The sequence below is a fragment of the Equus asinus genome, chromosome 6 (genome assembly GCF_041296235.1).
Source record: "Equus asinus isolate D_3611 breed Donkey chromosome 6, EquAss-T2T_v2, whole genome shotgun sequence".
Classification (NCBI taxonomy): domain Eukaryota; kingdom Metazoa; phylum Chordata; class Mammalia; order Perissodactyla; family Equidae; genus Equus; species Equus asinus.
The window spans coordinates 95,809,774-95,827,241 of NC_091795.1; the positions used below are offsets into that span (position 1 = coordinate 95,809,774).

Here is a 17,468-nt window from a genome sequence, read left to right on the forward strand (position 1 = left end):
TTCTTAGTTTCCACTGTACGAGTCTTTCACCTCTTCGGTTAAGTTAGTTCTTAAGTATTTTATTCTTTTTGATGCTATTGTAAATGGAATTATTTTCTTAATTTCCTTTTCAGATTGTTCACTGTTAGCATACAGAAGCGCTGCAGTAGTTTTTAATCTGGGTTTTAACCTTTTCATTGAGTTTTCAGCGCCAATAATGGTGTCTTGTGATTTTCTGATGTTTTCAATTAGCTCTTTGATTTCTTTAATCATTTGCGTCATTCTTACTCTATAGCCTTTAAAGGTCTGTGGTTTCTAATCTTTCTTCTCATTGTATCTACTGATTCTTTCCCTCATGGTAAACTGTTTTCCAGTGGTTTTAAAAAATTTTAAATTGTAACCTACTTTCAGCAAGCCATTAAGTATGAAAATTTTGCAGGGTCTGTACTGGGGGCTTCTCTCTCCAGAGAAGTTTTGCATTTGCCACCGCCAGGATGCATCAGCAGCCAGGAACCCATGTTTATGTTAACTTATCAGCATTAGAATGTCCCAGACTAACTGGGCATTCCCCAGGAGGGCAGATCAATGGCTATGAACTATCAAGGGAGGCATTCCTTCCCCGTCCTGAGTTCAGGCTGACAGACAAGCTTCCGTATGATCTTCCTGGGCTAGGGAGTACATTTTTCTAGCCTACGCTTTAACTGAGATTGCAGGGTCCCGCATGGTGGTCTCAGTTTCAATGTCCTGCTGCTCATGGTTGCAAAACCTTGGCTCCAATGCCCGGTGGGCCAAGGCCCGTGACTTGCTGAGATCAGCACTCTCACCCAGGAGTCCACCTTCTGATTTCTCTCCACATGTCCTCTGCAGAGTTCCCTGACATTCTTGCAGTATCAGGTTGGTACTCCTCAGAGCGCCTGCTTCAGTAGCGGGCAGTACACAAAATACTTGCTGTTAAGTTTCTCAGCAAATCTTGCTGCCTGTGCCTCAAATTATCTTTACGATGAAATAGAAAGACATTCAAGGCCTCTGGAGAACCATCATCCAGAAAGACACTCAGAGCCTGGAGGTGCCTTTCCAGTAGCAGAGTGCATCAGAAATCGGAAGGGTGTGTAGCTAGTCAGCTAACTGGGAAGTGGCAGTCCTAAGCTGCGCACCCACACTGCGGAGGCCCCATAAATAACTACCCTTGAATAAAAAAGCCATGAAACAGCTTTCCATTGACAAGAGTGCTATTTCCTACTAAATTTTATATCTCTTCCTCTACTCAGAAGCCCTTTCTCCATGCCAGTAAAACACTGCACTGTTAGTCTCTCCACTGATTGCTGTGCACCTTTGGTCACTCACTTCACATCTCTGAGTCCAGTTTCTGTAGAATAGAGAGACCACATTTCTGCCTACCTCCGAGGATTTATCCATGGCTTTGAGAACCAAAACCAAGTGTAAACTACCCGCATATTTATTGTTTGAGGTTAGTATGACCTTGATTCCAAAACCAGATGAGGACAGCACAAGAAAAGAAACCACAGCTCCATGTCATTCTCAAAAATTCCAAGTAAAAGAATCCAAAAGTGTGTATTAAAAATAATAATACATCACGTTCAAGTAGAATTTATTGCAGAAATGCAAGATTAGCTCACATCAGAAAAATCAGTGTAAGACACTAGAGGAAAATAAAATCAACAAGTATAGTTAAAATGTTTTACCAAATTCACCCCCAAATTATGATTTAAAATTCTAACAAACAAACAATACCTAACAATTGAAGGGTTCTTCCTAAAACTGATAAAGACTATATATGACAACAAAATCCTAGAGCCAGCCCATGCATAATGGAGAAACTCTGACCTATTCTCATTAAGACCTGGCATAAGCCAAGGACGCCCACTGTCACCCCATCAGCAAAGCCACGTAGTAGGTCCCGATTAATGTCGTTAAGCCGTTTGGAAAAAGTAAAATTAAATTAAACAGAAACTTAAGGAAAGAGAAGGGAAAAGGTTCTGGCTTTCATTTGACTTCACAATTCACTTTTTCCACAATCCACTTATAATCTCTATCAAGCTGGGGATCATGTCTGATACTTTGATTAAAATCCAGGACAGCGCCGAGTGTCGAGCTGGCGGCAGATCCTAAGTTACCAAGTAGTCAAGAAGAAGTAAGATTTATATGTGGAAACTACCGTACAGGCTAGGGAGGTAATCTTTCACGACGTCATCATTCATTTTCTAGAGGCCGCCTCTCCCCGGGTTTTCTCCCCCAGATGCCCAGGCGCCCCAGCCCGCTGCCCACGGGGACCCGCGCGCGCGCCGCCTTCCTCGCGCTGGCCACCAGGTGGCGCGCGGCCTCCACCAGCCGCACCCGGAAGGGCGGCCCGAGCTCCGCCGCGACCGGTCCCCTCTGAAAGGTGCGCTCTTTTCCTTGACGCTGCTGCTACTCTGGGTCGCCGTCCAAACGTTGTAAACGGTCCCCGGCTCCCAGTGACCCTGTCGGTGCTCGAAAGGGCCCCGCTCTGCCCGCACGGCTTCCCCCGGAAAGCCAGAGAGCCCTCCGGGTGGACGCCCTCGCCCATCCGAGCCGAGGACGCGCGGGTCACTGCGGGCGGACGCAGGGGACGACCAGGGGCTGGTGTCCCCGTCCCCGCTCCCGCCCCGCCGGCCGCGGAGGGAAGGACGTGGCGGGGGGACAGCGCCCTGACCTCGCGCTTCCCGCTCTCGCCCCGCCGGGCCCAGGCCCGCGCAGGGTGGCCTGTCGTGCGGGGCGCTGGGCCGGCTGACGACAGGTGGCCGGGACGTCAGGCGACAGGTCTGAAGGGCGGCCTGCGTGGGGATGGCGCGCCCGCCCAGGTGCTACAGCCAGAGCCCGCTTCGCTGGGGGTATGATTATCAACAACAACGACGGCCCCGGGGACGGCGCCCGGATCAGCGCACGTGCTCATCTGCGGGCGCGGGGAGCGTCCACCGCATGGATGCGGGGCAGGGCGCCGGTGGTGTCCGGAGATGCCCGGGCCGGGTTCCCTGCCCCCGCCCTGGAGGAGGGAGGGTCTGGGGCCGGGACCCCAGCGAGGTCCTGCCGCGAGCCCGAGGCCGCCTCTCCGCCCCCGCCCAGCGCGGCGGGGATGGATTCCGCGTAAGGGCCGGAAATGCCGCCGCCGCCAGGGCAGACTCGGTGGCGCCACCCAAACACCTGCTCGGCTGGGCCTGAGAAAGTGGCCCCAGGTGAGACACCTCTCCGCACCTGCCTGTCCTCCCCCCTTCCTTCTCCAGTTCCCGTCCGCCTCGGACCAGCCTTCCAGAACCTCCCACGCCTAGGGAAGCGTCTTCCACGGTGAGAATGTAATATACATACATGTGTACAGATGGATTTTGAACACGTCTCTATGTTATTAAGTATAGTTTGAAAGCTGGGTCCACACGTTGCCAGTGAGGGCTGCAGGGGAAAGAGCAGGCTGATGCTTTTCTGGGACTTGCAAGGCCTTTCTCCTCTCCCTCCCTTTGCCTTCCCTGGGCAGTCCAGGGGCGCAGTCAAGGGTGAAGGGCGACTTAGTAGTGACCTGTTCTGGAAAGTGGGCCTGGCCAGCCCTGTCTCCCTGAGGCTGGGTGAGGCACAGGTGGACGAGTACAGGGGAAGCCTGCGGAGGCCATGTTACAGCAGTTCCCACGGGCAAACATGACACCGAGGGTCTTCTTGCCCTTCCCCTAAACCTTAAATCATGTTCTGAGTTGTACGGAGCCTTTTCTCTTCTGATGAAAGAGCAGTTTCATTTACTCCAGTAGTGTCTCGACACCTGCTGACAGGTAGTCCTTCCAGACTCCACGTTTACTGTGAATGATCCAGCTCCTAGGAGTGCTGGTCACGGTCACAGCAACTCCTTGGTTTGAAACCCACCCCCAAGGCACAGAACTGATTTTTCCCTGACGGACTAAGAGAAACTTCTGTGTTCATAGCCCTTGCAGCCCGGGTGCAGCTCTCCTAAAAATCAGCAGCAGCCCTTTGCCCCAAAGTGCTACAGCCCTGACCACACAGCCGAGGAGATTCTCTGCCCGAGAGTCCCGAGGCTTAAGGGGATGCGGAAGGAATGAAGGAGAAGGGGTTAAATGTAGACAGAAAGAGAGATCTGAAAAATCATTCAGAATTCAGGTATTGACTTCAGACATGGTTTATTATAATCTTATACAGTCTACATCAATTTCAACTTGTATTTATTTGGGTTCAGTTATAACATAGCATAATAAAATCAAAGCACTGGTCCTCTGAAATAAAGCAGGCAATCACCATTCAATAAACACACTTGATTTATTTTGTATAAAAGGGTTAAGTTTACAACTAAACTTTTATAAAAAGTTTAGCATGAATAAGTACATCATTACACTTTGTACGCAGAAATATACATCTCTGCCACTATACAAGAAAACTCTAATTAAAGAGTTCACAAGGTTTCACTCAATATATATATATTTATATATAAATATATACACAGCATTCAGTAGGCTCGAGTCAAAAAAAGTAATTTCTGACCAAAAGACTTCATTTAAGTAACTGAATACTGGATCCTTCTGGTATTCACGCTCCACCTTTGAAAAAAGGCAAAGTCTGTTTAAACTGGGCAATTCCTTGTGATTTTAACGTTTTCGCTCCCCATGGTGGGAATAGTATATAAAGAAAACCTTCCAACTGCAGAAAGGGCATTTAAAAGTCTTTTTCATAAATAACTACGATCACAGTCCAGGTCAGGGAACACCCTGGGCAAGATGAGCATTCTTAGTTTTCCTTCCATTTTTTAAAAAGGTCCACTCAACTTGTTGTCCTTGTGAAATGGTTGAAAATTAAGTTCAGCGCCTTAAAAGATCCTGTGGATTGTTGTTATTGTTGTGCAAAGAAAAAAAAGTCCTAACACCTGCAAAAGATTGGGAGAAAGGCATGTTTAGCAGAATGTAACCTAGGGGCAGAGGCGGGCAGACTGGCGCCGAGAGGAAGCCACAGTTTGAACATTTAACCAAACACTCAGAGATTGGGCAAACCCTGGCGTCCAGATGCAACACACACTCCCGGCCTCGACAGCGCAGATTAAACATTAAAATAGCAGAGACTCAAGGGAAAAACTTCCCAACGCAATCTTCTCTTTGGATCTCCAACAGCAGTGCTCACAGGCGCCAGTCTGCTTCTTGTAACAATTATTTGATTGAAAACAGCCCTTTCCTTAACAGATAGGGAAGTCCGGAATCCCACATCACAGGGTCTGAGGCACAGGGTAGCAATGCTCGGCGAGTCGAATCCCAGAGGGCTATAGTTTTAGGCAAGGAGGATCCCTATGGAATTTGTGGCGATAAGATTAATTACATGGAGGTTAGTACCTCCTAGTACCAAGCAATAGTAGAAAGCAGCCAGGGCATCACACCCGCTACAGAAACCAATGCACATTTCCCTCCGCCACCTTCATAGTAAGTCACTGGAATCATTTATTTTATTTTATTTCACTTTTTAAGGAAAATATTCTGTGATTTTGAGTAACCGGAGCTAGAAGCCCCTTCATGTCCAGTACACGTAGACAACACACTACGTGTAATACTACGAGGCACACATTTACTAAATCCAGAATTTTACAGAAGGACAAGTACTCTCGCACACACAAATGAGAAAACACGCGCGCACACACTCCAAGAGGCACAAGCACTCACTCACCATTTATTCAGCCACAGAGCGCTTTGCTGTCATTTGACATTAAATCCGAAGGGAATTCAGAAGCCTGCGAGAAAGGGGATAAAAGGCAAGATGTTAATCTCAAGGAGAAAGGGCTTTTTAAAAAAGTAGTCCATAAACACAAGTTCCATTAAACATGTTTATGCTCCAATTCAGACTCAAAGACAGATGCACTCACATGTCAGAACTTATCAGCAAATTTACGCACAGCTCAATCTACAGCAGATTTGTAACAAAATAAAGTTAATTGGCTCATCTGTAAGTCACCCAGTACGGCCGCCTCGACAATGGGTCTGCTAGAGGCTGCCCTGGCGATCGCTGGGGTGCGCGGCAGCCAGCGGGGACACCGGAGCAGGTCTTACCTGCAAGGACAGGATGCTGATGTCCGTGTTCAGGGTGGTCAGCGGCGTCCTGGACGCCTGGCTCTGCCCGGGTCGCTGGTGATGCAGGCTGACAATAGTGGGGTGCGAGTCCAGGGCGATTTGCAGGTCCAAGATGTAGTCGATGACGTGCTGCAGGATTTCCATCTTGCTCACCTTCTTGTTCTGGGGGATGCTTGGCACCAGCTCCTTGAGCTTGGAGTAGCAGTCGTTCATGTTGTACAGCAGGCTCATCGGGTCGTCCACCGGGGTTTTGCTCCGGGAGATGCCCAGGCTGTGGTCCGAAAGGCTGTTTTTCCTAACGGACCTCACTGGACTGAAGGCTTTCATGCTGACTGCGGGGAAGGAGAGACACGGAGGGAGCGAGCTGCCCTGGAGTTCAGGCCGCCGTCGCCGCCGCCGCCGCCCTGCGAAGCTTCTAACGCTCGGCAACGGGCTCGGTTCAGAATGAAGCCGGGAGCCCGGCGGGGCAGCTTTTATACGCACTAGCCGGGGCCACACGATCCAGCTTCCCTGCGTCCTCATTGGTGGAAAGCGGCGCGTCCATCAGGCCGGCCGGGCGCCCCCATTGGCGGGCACGGGCGCGGGGCGAGCGCTCGGTCCTTCCGCGTTCTCAGCCAATCACCGCGGGGTGGGCGGGGCGGGCGCGAGCCCAGCTGGGGTGGTAAATAGTGTACAGTAAGCGCCCGGCGGGAGGGGAGGGAGGGGAGGGAGGGGAGGGAGCGGAGGGGGAGGCGAAGAGAGCGAGGGGTCAGCGGGGAGGGGGAGACCGCAGGAATCTAAACGAGCATCTTAATTCCAACTCCAATGGCAAGGCAGGACCCTCGCCCTAGGTGTTCCCCGCCGAAGCTTTCCACACCTTGGAGCTTTCAGCAGTCCTACAATCCCGGGCCAGTTCAGCACCGCAGAGAGAAAGCCACCGTTCACTGGGACCCACGGAATGTCATCAAGATAGAAAGCATTTCTGAAGAAAAGGAAAATGCAAATAAATTTGCCATTGACAAGTGACGTTTGTAGAGTGAGTTTGGTCTCTTAATTTAAAGAAAGGCTATATATGTATTAAAAAAAAAAAACACCCACGCGCGCATTCAACGGCGGGTTTAGTGCGGGATCTTGCAACCTGGGCAACCCGGCAACATCGTTGTCAACTCAGTAAAATGAGTACTTATTGGAAGTCGTGCTGGTATCTAAGAAGCTGTGAGAAGCAGGGCACTTCCAGGGTTCCCTTTCTGGAACAGGGCAGGAGTATTACAATGATCTTATTAATGGGAAATCATTAGGAGAATTTGCATATTGGAACTGTATTTCCATGCACGGCCCTTGAGAGGATGCGGGTCTATGCCCTGGAGCGTCTGTAGGTGGCAAAATAATGTGATTAATTATGCACAAATCGTGATTTCTGGTGTCACATTCCAGCACCTACAGTACTTTTAAAGCTTTGTGAGAGTTAGCTGCCCTGCCATCCATGGACATCATTAAAAAAATTCTGTCATGTATGAGGTTTGGAATCTTTTCAGCACTAGTACTGTATGCAGCTCTAGGTTTTTTGGTTTGTTTTGCTGTAAATCTTTAAGAACTCATTCCTGTCCTCTAAAAAAAAGTTGGCAGCTATTTACTAAAATACTTTTCAGTGAATTCACACAAAATTCTAGCTTAACTGAAGACCATGTTAAATTAGTTACGGGTTTTGAAAATCATATTCCTCTAGAATACAGTAAACTGGAAAATCTCAGAAAACGTAATATTTGCAAGTATCCTGTTTACTTTTTGTCTCAATCTCCGCCTCCTTTGTAATTAAGAAAGAGGAAGGGGGCAGAACTGGAGGAAAAGCAATGCTTGCTAATGGGGAGACAGTATTTTTTCCTTCAATTAATGATTAATTCCTCAGCTGGTGGGCCAGCCGGTCTCTGACTGCAGCCTTGTCCCTGCCCCGGGGCTGCCGTTGAAGGAGGCAGAGGAGGTGGTACTGAGGTAGATGTCACTTTCAGAAAATCCAGCCACTTCAGTTTGGAGGATGGAGGCGGATGGTTTCCTGTCGTCCGGCAGAAAAATCTGCGGAGGGCCGAAGGCCCTGTAAACGCCGCCTGCAACTCTCTTCCTCACAGCGTTCGATGAACAACCTCTCCTCCGATATTAAGTCTGGAAAGATTTAATACCCGAGTCCCCCACAGTTCGAGCCTCTTGTACTTTGTGTGCATGTGTTTCTGTCACATACGTGCCACAGTGGAACAGATTTTGTTTTGACACTATTTTGGTTCATGATGTTATACTTTGACTATTTTACAATAATAGCCAACGTAAACAAACATCTTTGGGATTCTCAAATTATTACTTGTGATTCTTGGACATTGCAGCTCTGTGATACTGACGCATTCCTCGCTTTTTCCAAGGACACCGTATGTTAACATCCGTGCCAGCCTCATTATCCCAACAGCCAGGCTCGGGGCTGGTTCGTAATGAGCGTTGCTCGGTATTACTTTACACTCTTGCAAAGTTGATTAAGGCAGTGCCTTCTCCCATGATCATTTTTGTACCCTGATGTAGTCAAATTGCTAAATATGGTGAAAGTTTGCTAGTGTTTCTTTCCTTAGCTGCCATGTCAGTCCAGTCTGCCTGATTGTTGAATTCGCTTCGATTGGGACGCTACCCAGTTTTACATCCATCTAAAGATCATTTTAAGGGGATTATGAGGCTGTATAAGTTAATGATTTAAAAAAGGCATGAGTTACTAGTATGTCTGTCTCAGCAATCCCAATACGAAACTACCTTTAAAATTATGTTTTCATGGGGAAAACCACGCTGGAGCATTTCGGGGTAGGTTACAAGGCACTGAAAAAATCTGTCAATTGGTGTCTCCGTGGGTTTGCATTTGAGGCCTCTAAAGTTCAAATGGTCCCAGCTGCAGAAAAGGCCCTGGATTTGCTAGACCCGTGGGTGGTGGGAAGGTGTGAAGGGCTTCCGGCGGGAGGTGGAGATACCGTCCCCCCATTTAAAGCCACACGCCAGCCCTGGAAGTTCCCCGAACCTGGTTCCAGGGCTCGCTCACGCGCTCAGGCTCCATCCCAGCCGGCCAGCGGCTCCCAGCGCGTCCGGCCCCTCGCGGTAATGAGAAGCAGCGCCGGGCCGCCCGTGCAACCCCCGCGTGATGCAGCGCGGGGGCGGGAGGAGCCCGCGGGGGGCGGGGGCGGCGCGAGGTCCCCCCTGCACATCTGGCGCAATTGCGAGCGCTCGCCTTTCTTCCCCCTGGTTTTGTTCTCACAGCTGTGTCCATTCCGCCCGTGACCCCCCGAGTGATCCCTGACAGGTGATGAATTGGCAGCGGCGGCGGCGGCGGCGGCGGCGCGCGGGCCAGGCCGCGGCGGGGCCGGAGCCGGAGCCCCGGAGCAGACTCTCTGGCGCCAGGCGCGTGACGCCGCCCATTCACGCCGCCCTGCAGCCTTGTCCTCGCGGCGCCGCTCAGGCGGCTGCCATGGCAACCGCGCCGTCACTCAGCGCGCGCGCCCAGCTGATCAATGCCGGCGAGGCCCGGCGGTCCCAGGCTCGCCCCGGCCCAGCCGCCCGGCCCGCGCGCACCTGCAGCCGCCGCACGTCTTAAGTTTCGAGCGCTTTGGGGGAAGGCAGGAGGGCCGAGAAGAAAAGAAAAGGGGCGGGCGGGAGGAGAAGAAAAAAAGCCAGGAGAGGGAGAAGAAAGAAACCTTCCTTTTGCAGAAAGAGGCATAGTATGGCTTAGAGGTTGCCAAAGCAAAAGGTTTTCCTTTATTTTATTTGTTTTTGCAACCGAGGCGTTCAGGGTGGGGCTGGCGCGAGGGAAGGGCTGATGGGGAGGAGGTCACTATCTTAGCGAGATTGATTTATTCCTTTGGATCCTCGAGGTCCTCGTGGGGATGAATTTGATGTCAGACTCCTAAAAATACCTTTGAAGGGCCCTCATCCCCGTCCCCCACAGACGCCTGCCTTCCTCCTCAGCACCCTTGGAGGTTGCACTAAAAACCGTCAGATTTTTCCAGACCCTACTACCCGCGGGGTTGGGCGGGAGGATGTGCCGCCGGTCCCGCTGCTCGGATCTTCTGCGCCCAGCGGCCCCGCGTCTGCGTCCTCGTTACCACTACAAAGCCTGGCGGACTGAGCCCTTTTCCAATCTGCGTTTTCCACTGAGAACGTCAAGAGGCCAGAAACTTCCAAGTCAGCCCGCGGACGCAGACGCCTCCTAGGTTTCGGCTTTATCTCTGGGGAAAGTTCCATTTTAAGAACCAGATGCCAACATTCCCGGACAGTTTACGGCATCCGGATCCCTCAAGGGCGCTCGTCTGCAGTTTAGAGTGTTAGCAGCTATTATTTATCATCTCTCCTGGAGAGGAGTTCCTGAACGGTGGATGTCCTCTGCTGGCCCTAAAAACGGGGGGAGGGGGCGGGGGCACGACTGCTCTCAATCCTGTTATCTGGTTTAGCGGAGTTTGTTGTGGTTTTCGAGGAAACAGCATCTGGATTACATAAGGATTGGAGTTTTTGCTTTACTTGTTTATCTAATACCTTGGCAAGAGGGAGCCCTTGCCCTGAAACCAGATAACCGAATTTGGGTTTAAAACAGCCTTAGATGAGGGGCGACAAGAGGGGAAGAAAATGAGCAAAGCCACAAAAAGCAAACAAGGGGATGTTTATTTTTCTCCTTTCGGGTATTTTTGAAGGCCTGCCTAACCTCTTCTCCTTGTCGCACACAGCTAATAAATGGCACTAACAAAGCGCTTCAGCCACCATAATGGCTTCCCAGTCATCCCGCCTCCCACCCCCCCCCCGCCACGATCCGGGCCCTAATTCCTTCTAGGATTCGCGCGCGCGTCCTGTTTGCCCAGAGATCTCAGGGCACGGGGAAAAATGCCGTGCAAATCCAATTGCTTTCACCCGTCTGATCTCCTTGTAGGGAGATCACCTTTCAGCTCCGTTCAAAGAAGCAAAGTTTGGGAAGTCTGGCCGAGGCGCCGATTTAACTACCAGCACTGCAAATATTTAGTTACAAATGCTGTGAAGTGCCTCGATTTGTGGCCGTGTTTGGCTTTCACAAAGGATTTTCCTGTGACTTTTGTTCCGGTCACCAAATTAAAAAAGAAAATTAACTTGAGGGAGAGATAAGGTCTTGGAAAACAATCCCGGGCCGCCCGCGAGCTGGCGGGCGCGGGGCTGGCGTCGCCGAGTCTGCGCCGCCCCGAGGCGCGCATCGCGGGGTCCCGCCCCCGCCGGGGAGCCCGGGTCACCGCGGGGACCCCCGCCGCCGCCCGCCGTGCGCCCCCCGTGGCCGAGCGCAGCGCCCAGGCCGCCCAGTCTGGCCACGGAGTCCGTGGGAATCCGCAGCAGCCCTCTCCGGGCTGTGCCAAGGGCGGGCTTGTCCGGAATCAAACTGCATCTTAATATTATAATGCGGCACCAAAAGCAAAACCCGAAGTCCCGGCTTGCAAGGCCCTAACAAGAAACACATTGTGCACTTCCCCCCCCCTCTTTTTGGCCGAAGCCACGTTTGCGCGGAGGCTTCGACGCCGGGCGCCAAGTCCATGACTTCAGTGGGGAGGAACCCGCCCTTCCCGCACCACGTGCGCCCTCGGCCCGGCGGCCACCCGCCGCCCTGTCCCGCCCGCCTGGTCAGGGGCTCGGCCGGACTCGGACATGCGTCCTGTGCCCGTGGCCCTCTGGGCACTGCTCCTTCCTGAGCCGGGAGGCGGGCGCTGCCCGTCACCCCTGGCGCTGGTGGCACCCAGGCAGCGCCCGTGCGGGTCGTTCTAATCTCTGCCCTCTCAGGTTTGCTGGTGGAGAGACTTTTGTTTTTAACATAGTTTGACACCCTTCTCTTCCACATCCCTGCCCACACGTTTTTAAGGCTTTCACCCCCAGATTCTTCCCTGCTCCTCTATGACAATGTACAGACCTCCTCCTTCCCAATTAGAGGGAAATCGCAGGAGGGTTCTGTAAGCCCCCAGCCACTCTGTCTGCGGGGAGAGTTCAGGACCTAGGGCTGAGTCCTCAGGGAGGTGAGTGTTGGGGACCCTGACCTGTAGGGACTTCTCTGGAGGAGCAGCCCCTGGGCATCTGTGGTCAGTTCTGTGGAGGTCCTGCCGTCTTCCCAGTGAATTTTATTTTAACCATGCCTGCTTTCCCCAGAGTCTGTGTGAAGAACACAGAGACATTCCATTTCAAGCGAAAAACGGCAACAGGGTGTCCCTCTTTCAGGGTAGGTTAAACATTCACAGTGGGTGGGAATAACTAATCCTATACAAGCCTGGTCACAGCTCACCTGTCCTCTTTACTTTGACCCCATCAGTTAGGAAAGGCAGACGCTGTCCCCATTTTACTGAGGAAGAAACTGAGGCACAGATGGATGACAGAATCCTCTGTGGGCCCATACTCCCTAGAATTCATCATCCCTGTGGTGATGCAGAGGTGTGTGACCTGCACACCAGGTTGGTGCTGAATACTTTCTTACCTTGAAATTTGTTCCAGTCCTAAGGGCTGGATTGCCCAGAGCCAGGAATTTGTAAACACTTTGTTCTCACCTTTCTCAGAAGTTAACACTGAATGACTGAGCTTCACCCTTTATTAACAAAAGGTTAACTAGGATCTGAGGACTTTTCAAACCTTCCCATATGTAAGAATCACCTCCACACGCCAAAGCCTGGGGCCCACCTCTAGCAGTTCTGGTTCAGTGCATTTGGTGAGCAGCCCAGCAAACAGCCCTTTCAACAAGCATCTTGTGGAGATGCTGATGCAAGTAGTTCAGGGACCACAGCTGAGACACTTCAGGTAACAACTGGCCTCTTAAATCAACCCTGCATTGGTGCAGTTTGCCTACTGGGTGAGAGTGAACCATCTTGGATCTCTTGAGGACCCATACATTGGTTTCTAGAAAACTCAAGAGGACAGGAAAGTCTATTATCTTTAATGCCAGTTTTACTTTTTCCCTCCTTCTTTCTTCCTTCTTGATGTTCCAGTATTGTTTCTTTCATCATTTCTTTTCTGTTTCAAGAACATCCTTTGGACATTCTTTTAGGGTAGGTCTGCTGGTGACAAGTCCTCATAGTTTGCCTGCACCCGAGAAGGTCTCATTCCCCTCTTGATTCCTGAAGGGTATTTTTGCTGGATCTAGAATTCTGGGTTGGCAGTTCTGTTCTCTCAGCATTTGACATGTTGTGCCACTTCCCTCTGGCCGCCATGGTTTCTGACGAGAAATCTGCTGTCCTTTGAGTTGCTTTTTCCTGTGTAGGTGGGGTGCTGCTGCTTGCTCCCCACTTTATTCATCTTTAGTTTTCAGGAATTTGCCTGTGATGTATTTTTGTGTGAATTTCTTTGTGTTTTTCTGATTGTGCCTCTCCCAGTTTCTTGACTCTGTATTCAGTTTTTTCCTACATTTGGAAAAAGTTTCCACCGTTATTTCTTCACAGACTTTTTCAGCCCCTCCCACTTTCTCTTTCCTTCCAGGACCCTGGCAACACGAATGTTCGATCTTTTGTTGTAGTCCCACGGGTCGGTGAGGCTGCGTCCTTTTTCCTTCTTTGTTTTACTTTCTCTCTGTTGTTCAGATTGGGAATTTCTGTTCTACCTTCAGGTTCAGTGATTATCTCCTCTCCCCTCTCCATTTTCCTTTTGAGCCCATCTAGTAATTTTTTTGCTTTGGCTATTGTATTTTTCAGTTCTAAAATTTCCATTTAGTTCTTCTTTATATCTTCTATTTATTTGCTGAGATTTTCTTTTTGAGCATGTTTGTATTGCTTGTTGAAAGAGTCTTTTGATGGCTGCTGTAAAATCCTTATTAGTTACTTCCAACATCATGTCAACTAGGTGTTGGCAGCTGTTCATTGTCTTTTCTCATTTGAGTTGAGCTTTTCCTGATTCTTGGTATGATGAGAGTGAAACTTTTGATTGAAACCTGGACATTTGGGATATTCTGTTATGTGATTCTGGATCTTGTTTAACTCTTCTATTAGAGCAGGGCTCCATTGACACCACCCTGGCTGAGAGGGGTAGAGGTGCCCCCTTACTGCTCCCCAGGTGGCCTCCGCTGACACCGTGGGGTAGAGGCCTCTTACCTCTGGAAGTGGCAAATGTCCCAGATTCTCACTCAGCCTTCTCTGAGACCACCCAGTGGGGAGGGAGGGCAGTGCCTGGTTACCAGTGGGTAGGGGTGGAAGTCAGGCTCCCACGTGGTCTCTACTGACGCTGTTGAGGGGACTCCTTGCCAACGAGCAGGGATGAATGCTTCTGCTCCCCACCCCACCTTCTCTGACACCATCCTATTGTCAAGGGAGGCTGAGACAGGGGCGCCTCATGACAGCAGGTGAAGGTGGAGTCTGGGCTCTCTACTGGCCCTTTGCTGATGGCGGTGGAGTTGGGGCCACAGTTTCTCTGTGGTGCTTGGTTAGAATAGGATGGTCGTTGTCTGAAGTTCCCTTTCCTGCCAGGCTGCCTCTTTCCTGGTCCTTTGTCCATGTCCATTGCCATTTCTGGGTACCCACGTCTCCAGCATCTGGTCCAGGATATACGAAGCACAAAGAAAACCCAGAGAAAACACCACCATGTCATTCCTCAGGCCCCACAGTTGCTGGCCTGTCTGCCTTCCTCTCTCCATCTTTCAGAGTCTTCTGATGTCTGTTTTATATCTAATGTCCAGAGTTTTTAGCTCTGCTTAGCAGGAGGATTAGGGAGAAGTACATCTACTCCATCTTGTCTGGAACTGGAATTTTCTATGTTTCTTGTTAGATAAAATAGAAAACATAGAGCAGTGAAATCTGTTTAAAGGAAACTATTCACATTTCTATATTGTTTGAATTTATCAAGCACTTTCACATATACCTTATTTCATCAAGTCTTGGATTTTAAAAGTATTATTTCACTGTCATCTTAGCAAGCTCAAGCTTGCCTTGACAGCAGGTGTGTAGAGACACTCTTAAGCCTGATGGTTGTAAAATCCATGGCATAGACAATTGTTGTCCTCACTTTTGGCTGGAAGGGTTGGTTAGAATTCTTTTAGACCAAGTCTGATTCATTCCACTAGCATGTTTTGGGTCCTTGCCAGCTAGGGGAGCTAGAGGAATCTTTTATCTTCCCATGGCACGAGTCCTACTTGTGCTGCTATTGCAGTCGCCTGCTCCTCCTCTGCCATCACTCCTTGGCAGTGCCCACTCCATGGGCAAGCAATCTGTGCAGTTGTGTGGGGTCCTGAGCTCAGATGGGGCCCCCAGCACAGGTGGGGCCCCAAGCTCAGAAGGGACCCCATGTTCAGAGGGAGCCGCATGCTTAGGGTTGAATGCTCTATAGATGCTATCTTGAAATTCTTAATAATTTTGTCTTTCAGTTGTGTTTTGTGAGCAACATCGATGGGACAATGGAGCATGTGCTGGGGGCTGGAAGCCTGGCCCATATGCGGTCCCACCTCCCTGCCTCCCTGGGACAAGGTCTTGCCTCCTGTACCCCTGTCCCCTGCCCTGCCTTGTCCATCCATCACTACTCTTCTGTCCCCTGCGGGTGCCTGGGTGTGGGGGCAGGCACGGTCACAGTGGGTGAGTGTGCCCTTCATGCTGAAGTGAGGGACAGGGCTCTGGGAACCTGTGTCTTTATTTGCCCGAGTATCCTTGTGCCCAAGACAGCGTACCATTAAATAGCAGACTGAAAAAACACCATGACAGGTTGAGAGAGAGAGAGACTGTGGAAGAAAGGAAATATGTTTTTTCATGCTTTTTGAACTAGCGATCTTGCATTTCCACTTTGCACTAGGCCCTGCCGATTGTGTAGCTTGCCCTTCTCTTTGGCTGACAGGTCTCTGGTAGCTTCTGAGGTTGCTACTTTCGAAGGATGCTCGCCACTGGACCAAGCTTCCCAGTGTTCATGCTGTGTGTCAGCCCCTCCCAGACTGGACATGGGCCAGCCCTGTGCACCCAGCAGATTGCAGGGGACATGAAGCTGTGTGACTTCCCAAGTTAGGTCAGAAGAAGCTTTTTAGTTTTCATTTTGGCTTCTTGGCTTCTCTCTTACAATCACCATGGAAGAAATCTGGACCTCTGTGACATCACCGTGCTGTGAGGAAGTCCAAGTTCTCCATGTGAAGAGGCCACACAGACAGGAATAAGGGTGGGGCCGGCCCCAGTTTCCCCAGACATCCCAGCTAAGCACTTGATTGTGAGTTAAGAAGATACCTTGGATGTCCAGCCCAGAAAAGCCTTAAGATGACCCCATCCCAACCACCAACCGACAGCCGCTATGTAAGAGGCCCCAAAGGAGACTGCCCACTGGAGTCCAAGCACCAAGACTGTGAGAGAAGAAATTGTTGTCTGGAGCCGCTGAGTTTCAGAGTGGTCTGTTGCATTGATAACTGAAGGGGAGGGCAGAGTGATTCGGAGTTTCTAAGTATGATCTTGTGCATGCATTGTAGTTATAATCCTTGATAGCTTATTTGGGTTTTTGTCCCCCTGAAAGTTTTATAAGAACAAATCATTTATAATGCTTAAAATAAACATTCCCATATTCAACAAAAGTACCTTTATTTTGAAAGAAATACATGTTTTATTTGATGTCCTAGTGTGTAGTACATACTCAGGTATATAGCGTGGGTGTTTTTTCAAAGCAGTCAGAACCCCTACCAACTTTCCTCCAAGGTATAGAATTTATAACCATACGTGATGAGTATATTTTTTGAACCCAAACCAAGTAGGATAAATGGCCTGACTGACTCCGGGGCCCTGTAGAGGATGGGAGAGCTGAGCGATTGAGGAGGGTAGCCATGTGTGGACCACACAGCTTCCTAGTGAGGGAATAAGAGCATCTGGTGCTTCCAGATACTGTATCATAGAAACATCTCAGAGGCGTCACTTCATGTCATCAAGACTTTAAGGTAATTTTGACACTTTTTCTTTGGGACATCAAGAGTTTGAGTGTGTGGCGATTATGCTTTCTAGTTAGGACAAGGCTGTTTATCCCATTGCCTCGTTGATTTGACTCCAGGGCCTCCTGCTATACTGTTTACCCTGTGGAAGACACCGCTGGCGTGAAGACTGCGAAGGTTGACGACAGAAAAAGGGGGCTGGGAGCCCCGCAGGCAGAAGCTCTTGGCAGCTGCCAAAAAGCCCCCATGACACTATCCCAGTGTGGTCATTTCTGGTCCCGAGAAAGGAGTCAAGAGGGGGCTGATGCAATTACAGTGCATTAAGTACTGCTTTGAAGTCGTGAACCCTGCATTCCCAGGGAGGCGCCACAATAGAAAGGCAGAAGGGCAAAGCTCTTGCAATAAAGGGTTTAGGTTCTTTTGGTTGCTGCTGTTGTGTGTGTGTGGGGCGGCGAGCACGTGGGAGGAGGTTGGAGCTGATGGCTGGCACCACTTGACCCTCCCTGAGCCTGAGCCTTGGCCTTGGGGGCGGGGGGGGGGGGGGGGCTCCTTTTTCT

General features: G+C 50.4%; 1 protein-coding gene and 1 long non-coding RNA gene across 2 annotated transcripts; one reads left to right on the forward strand and one right to left on the reverse strand.

Annotated features, from left to right (window-relative positions):
• Positions 1 to 1,581: 1,581 nt before the first annotated feature.
• Positions 1,582 to 7,062, forward strand: LOC139045568 (uncharacterized). The gene is made up of 2 exons (XR_011504223.1): positions 1,582 to 3,300; positions 6,869 to 7,062. It is a non-coding gene; the product is annotated as an uncharacterized lncRNA (long non-coding RNA).
• Positions 4,117 to 6,571, reverse strand: ID2 (inhibitor of DNA binding 2). Its single transcript, XM_014866780.3, has 3 exons — positions 6,036 to 6,571; positions 5,656 to 5,719; positions 4,117 to 4,870 (listed from the first exon to the last, which is right to left on the reverse strand). The coding sequence occupies exons 1-2, from the start codon at positions 6,381 to 6,383 to the stop codon at positions 5,663 to 5,665; spliced, it is 405 nt and encodes a 134-aa protein (XP_014722266.3). The 5' UTR covers positions 6,384 to 6,571; the 3' UTR covers positions 4,117 to 4,870; positions 5,656 to 5,662.
• Positions 7,063 to 17,468: the final 10,406 nt, after the last annotated feature.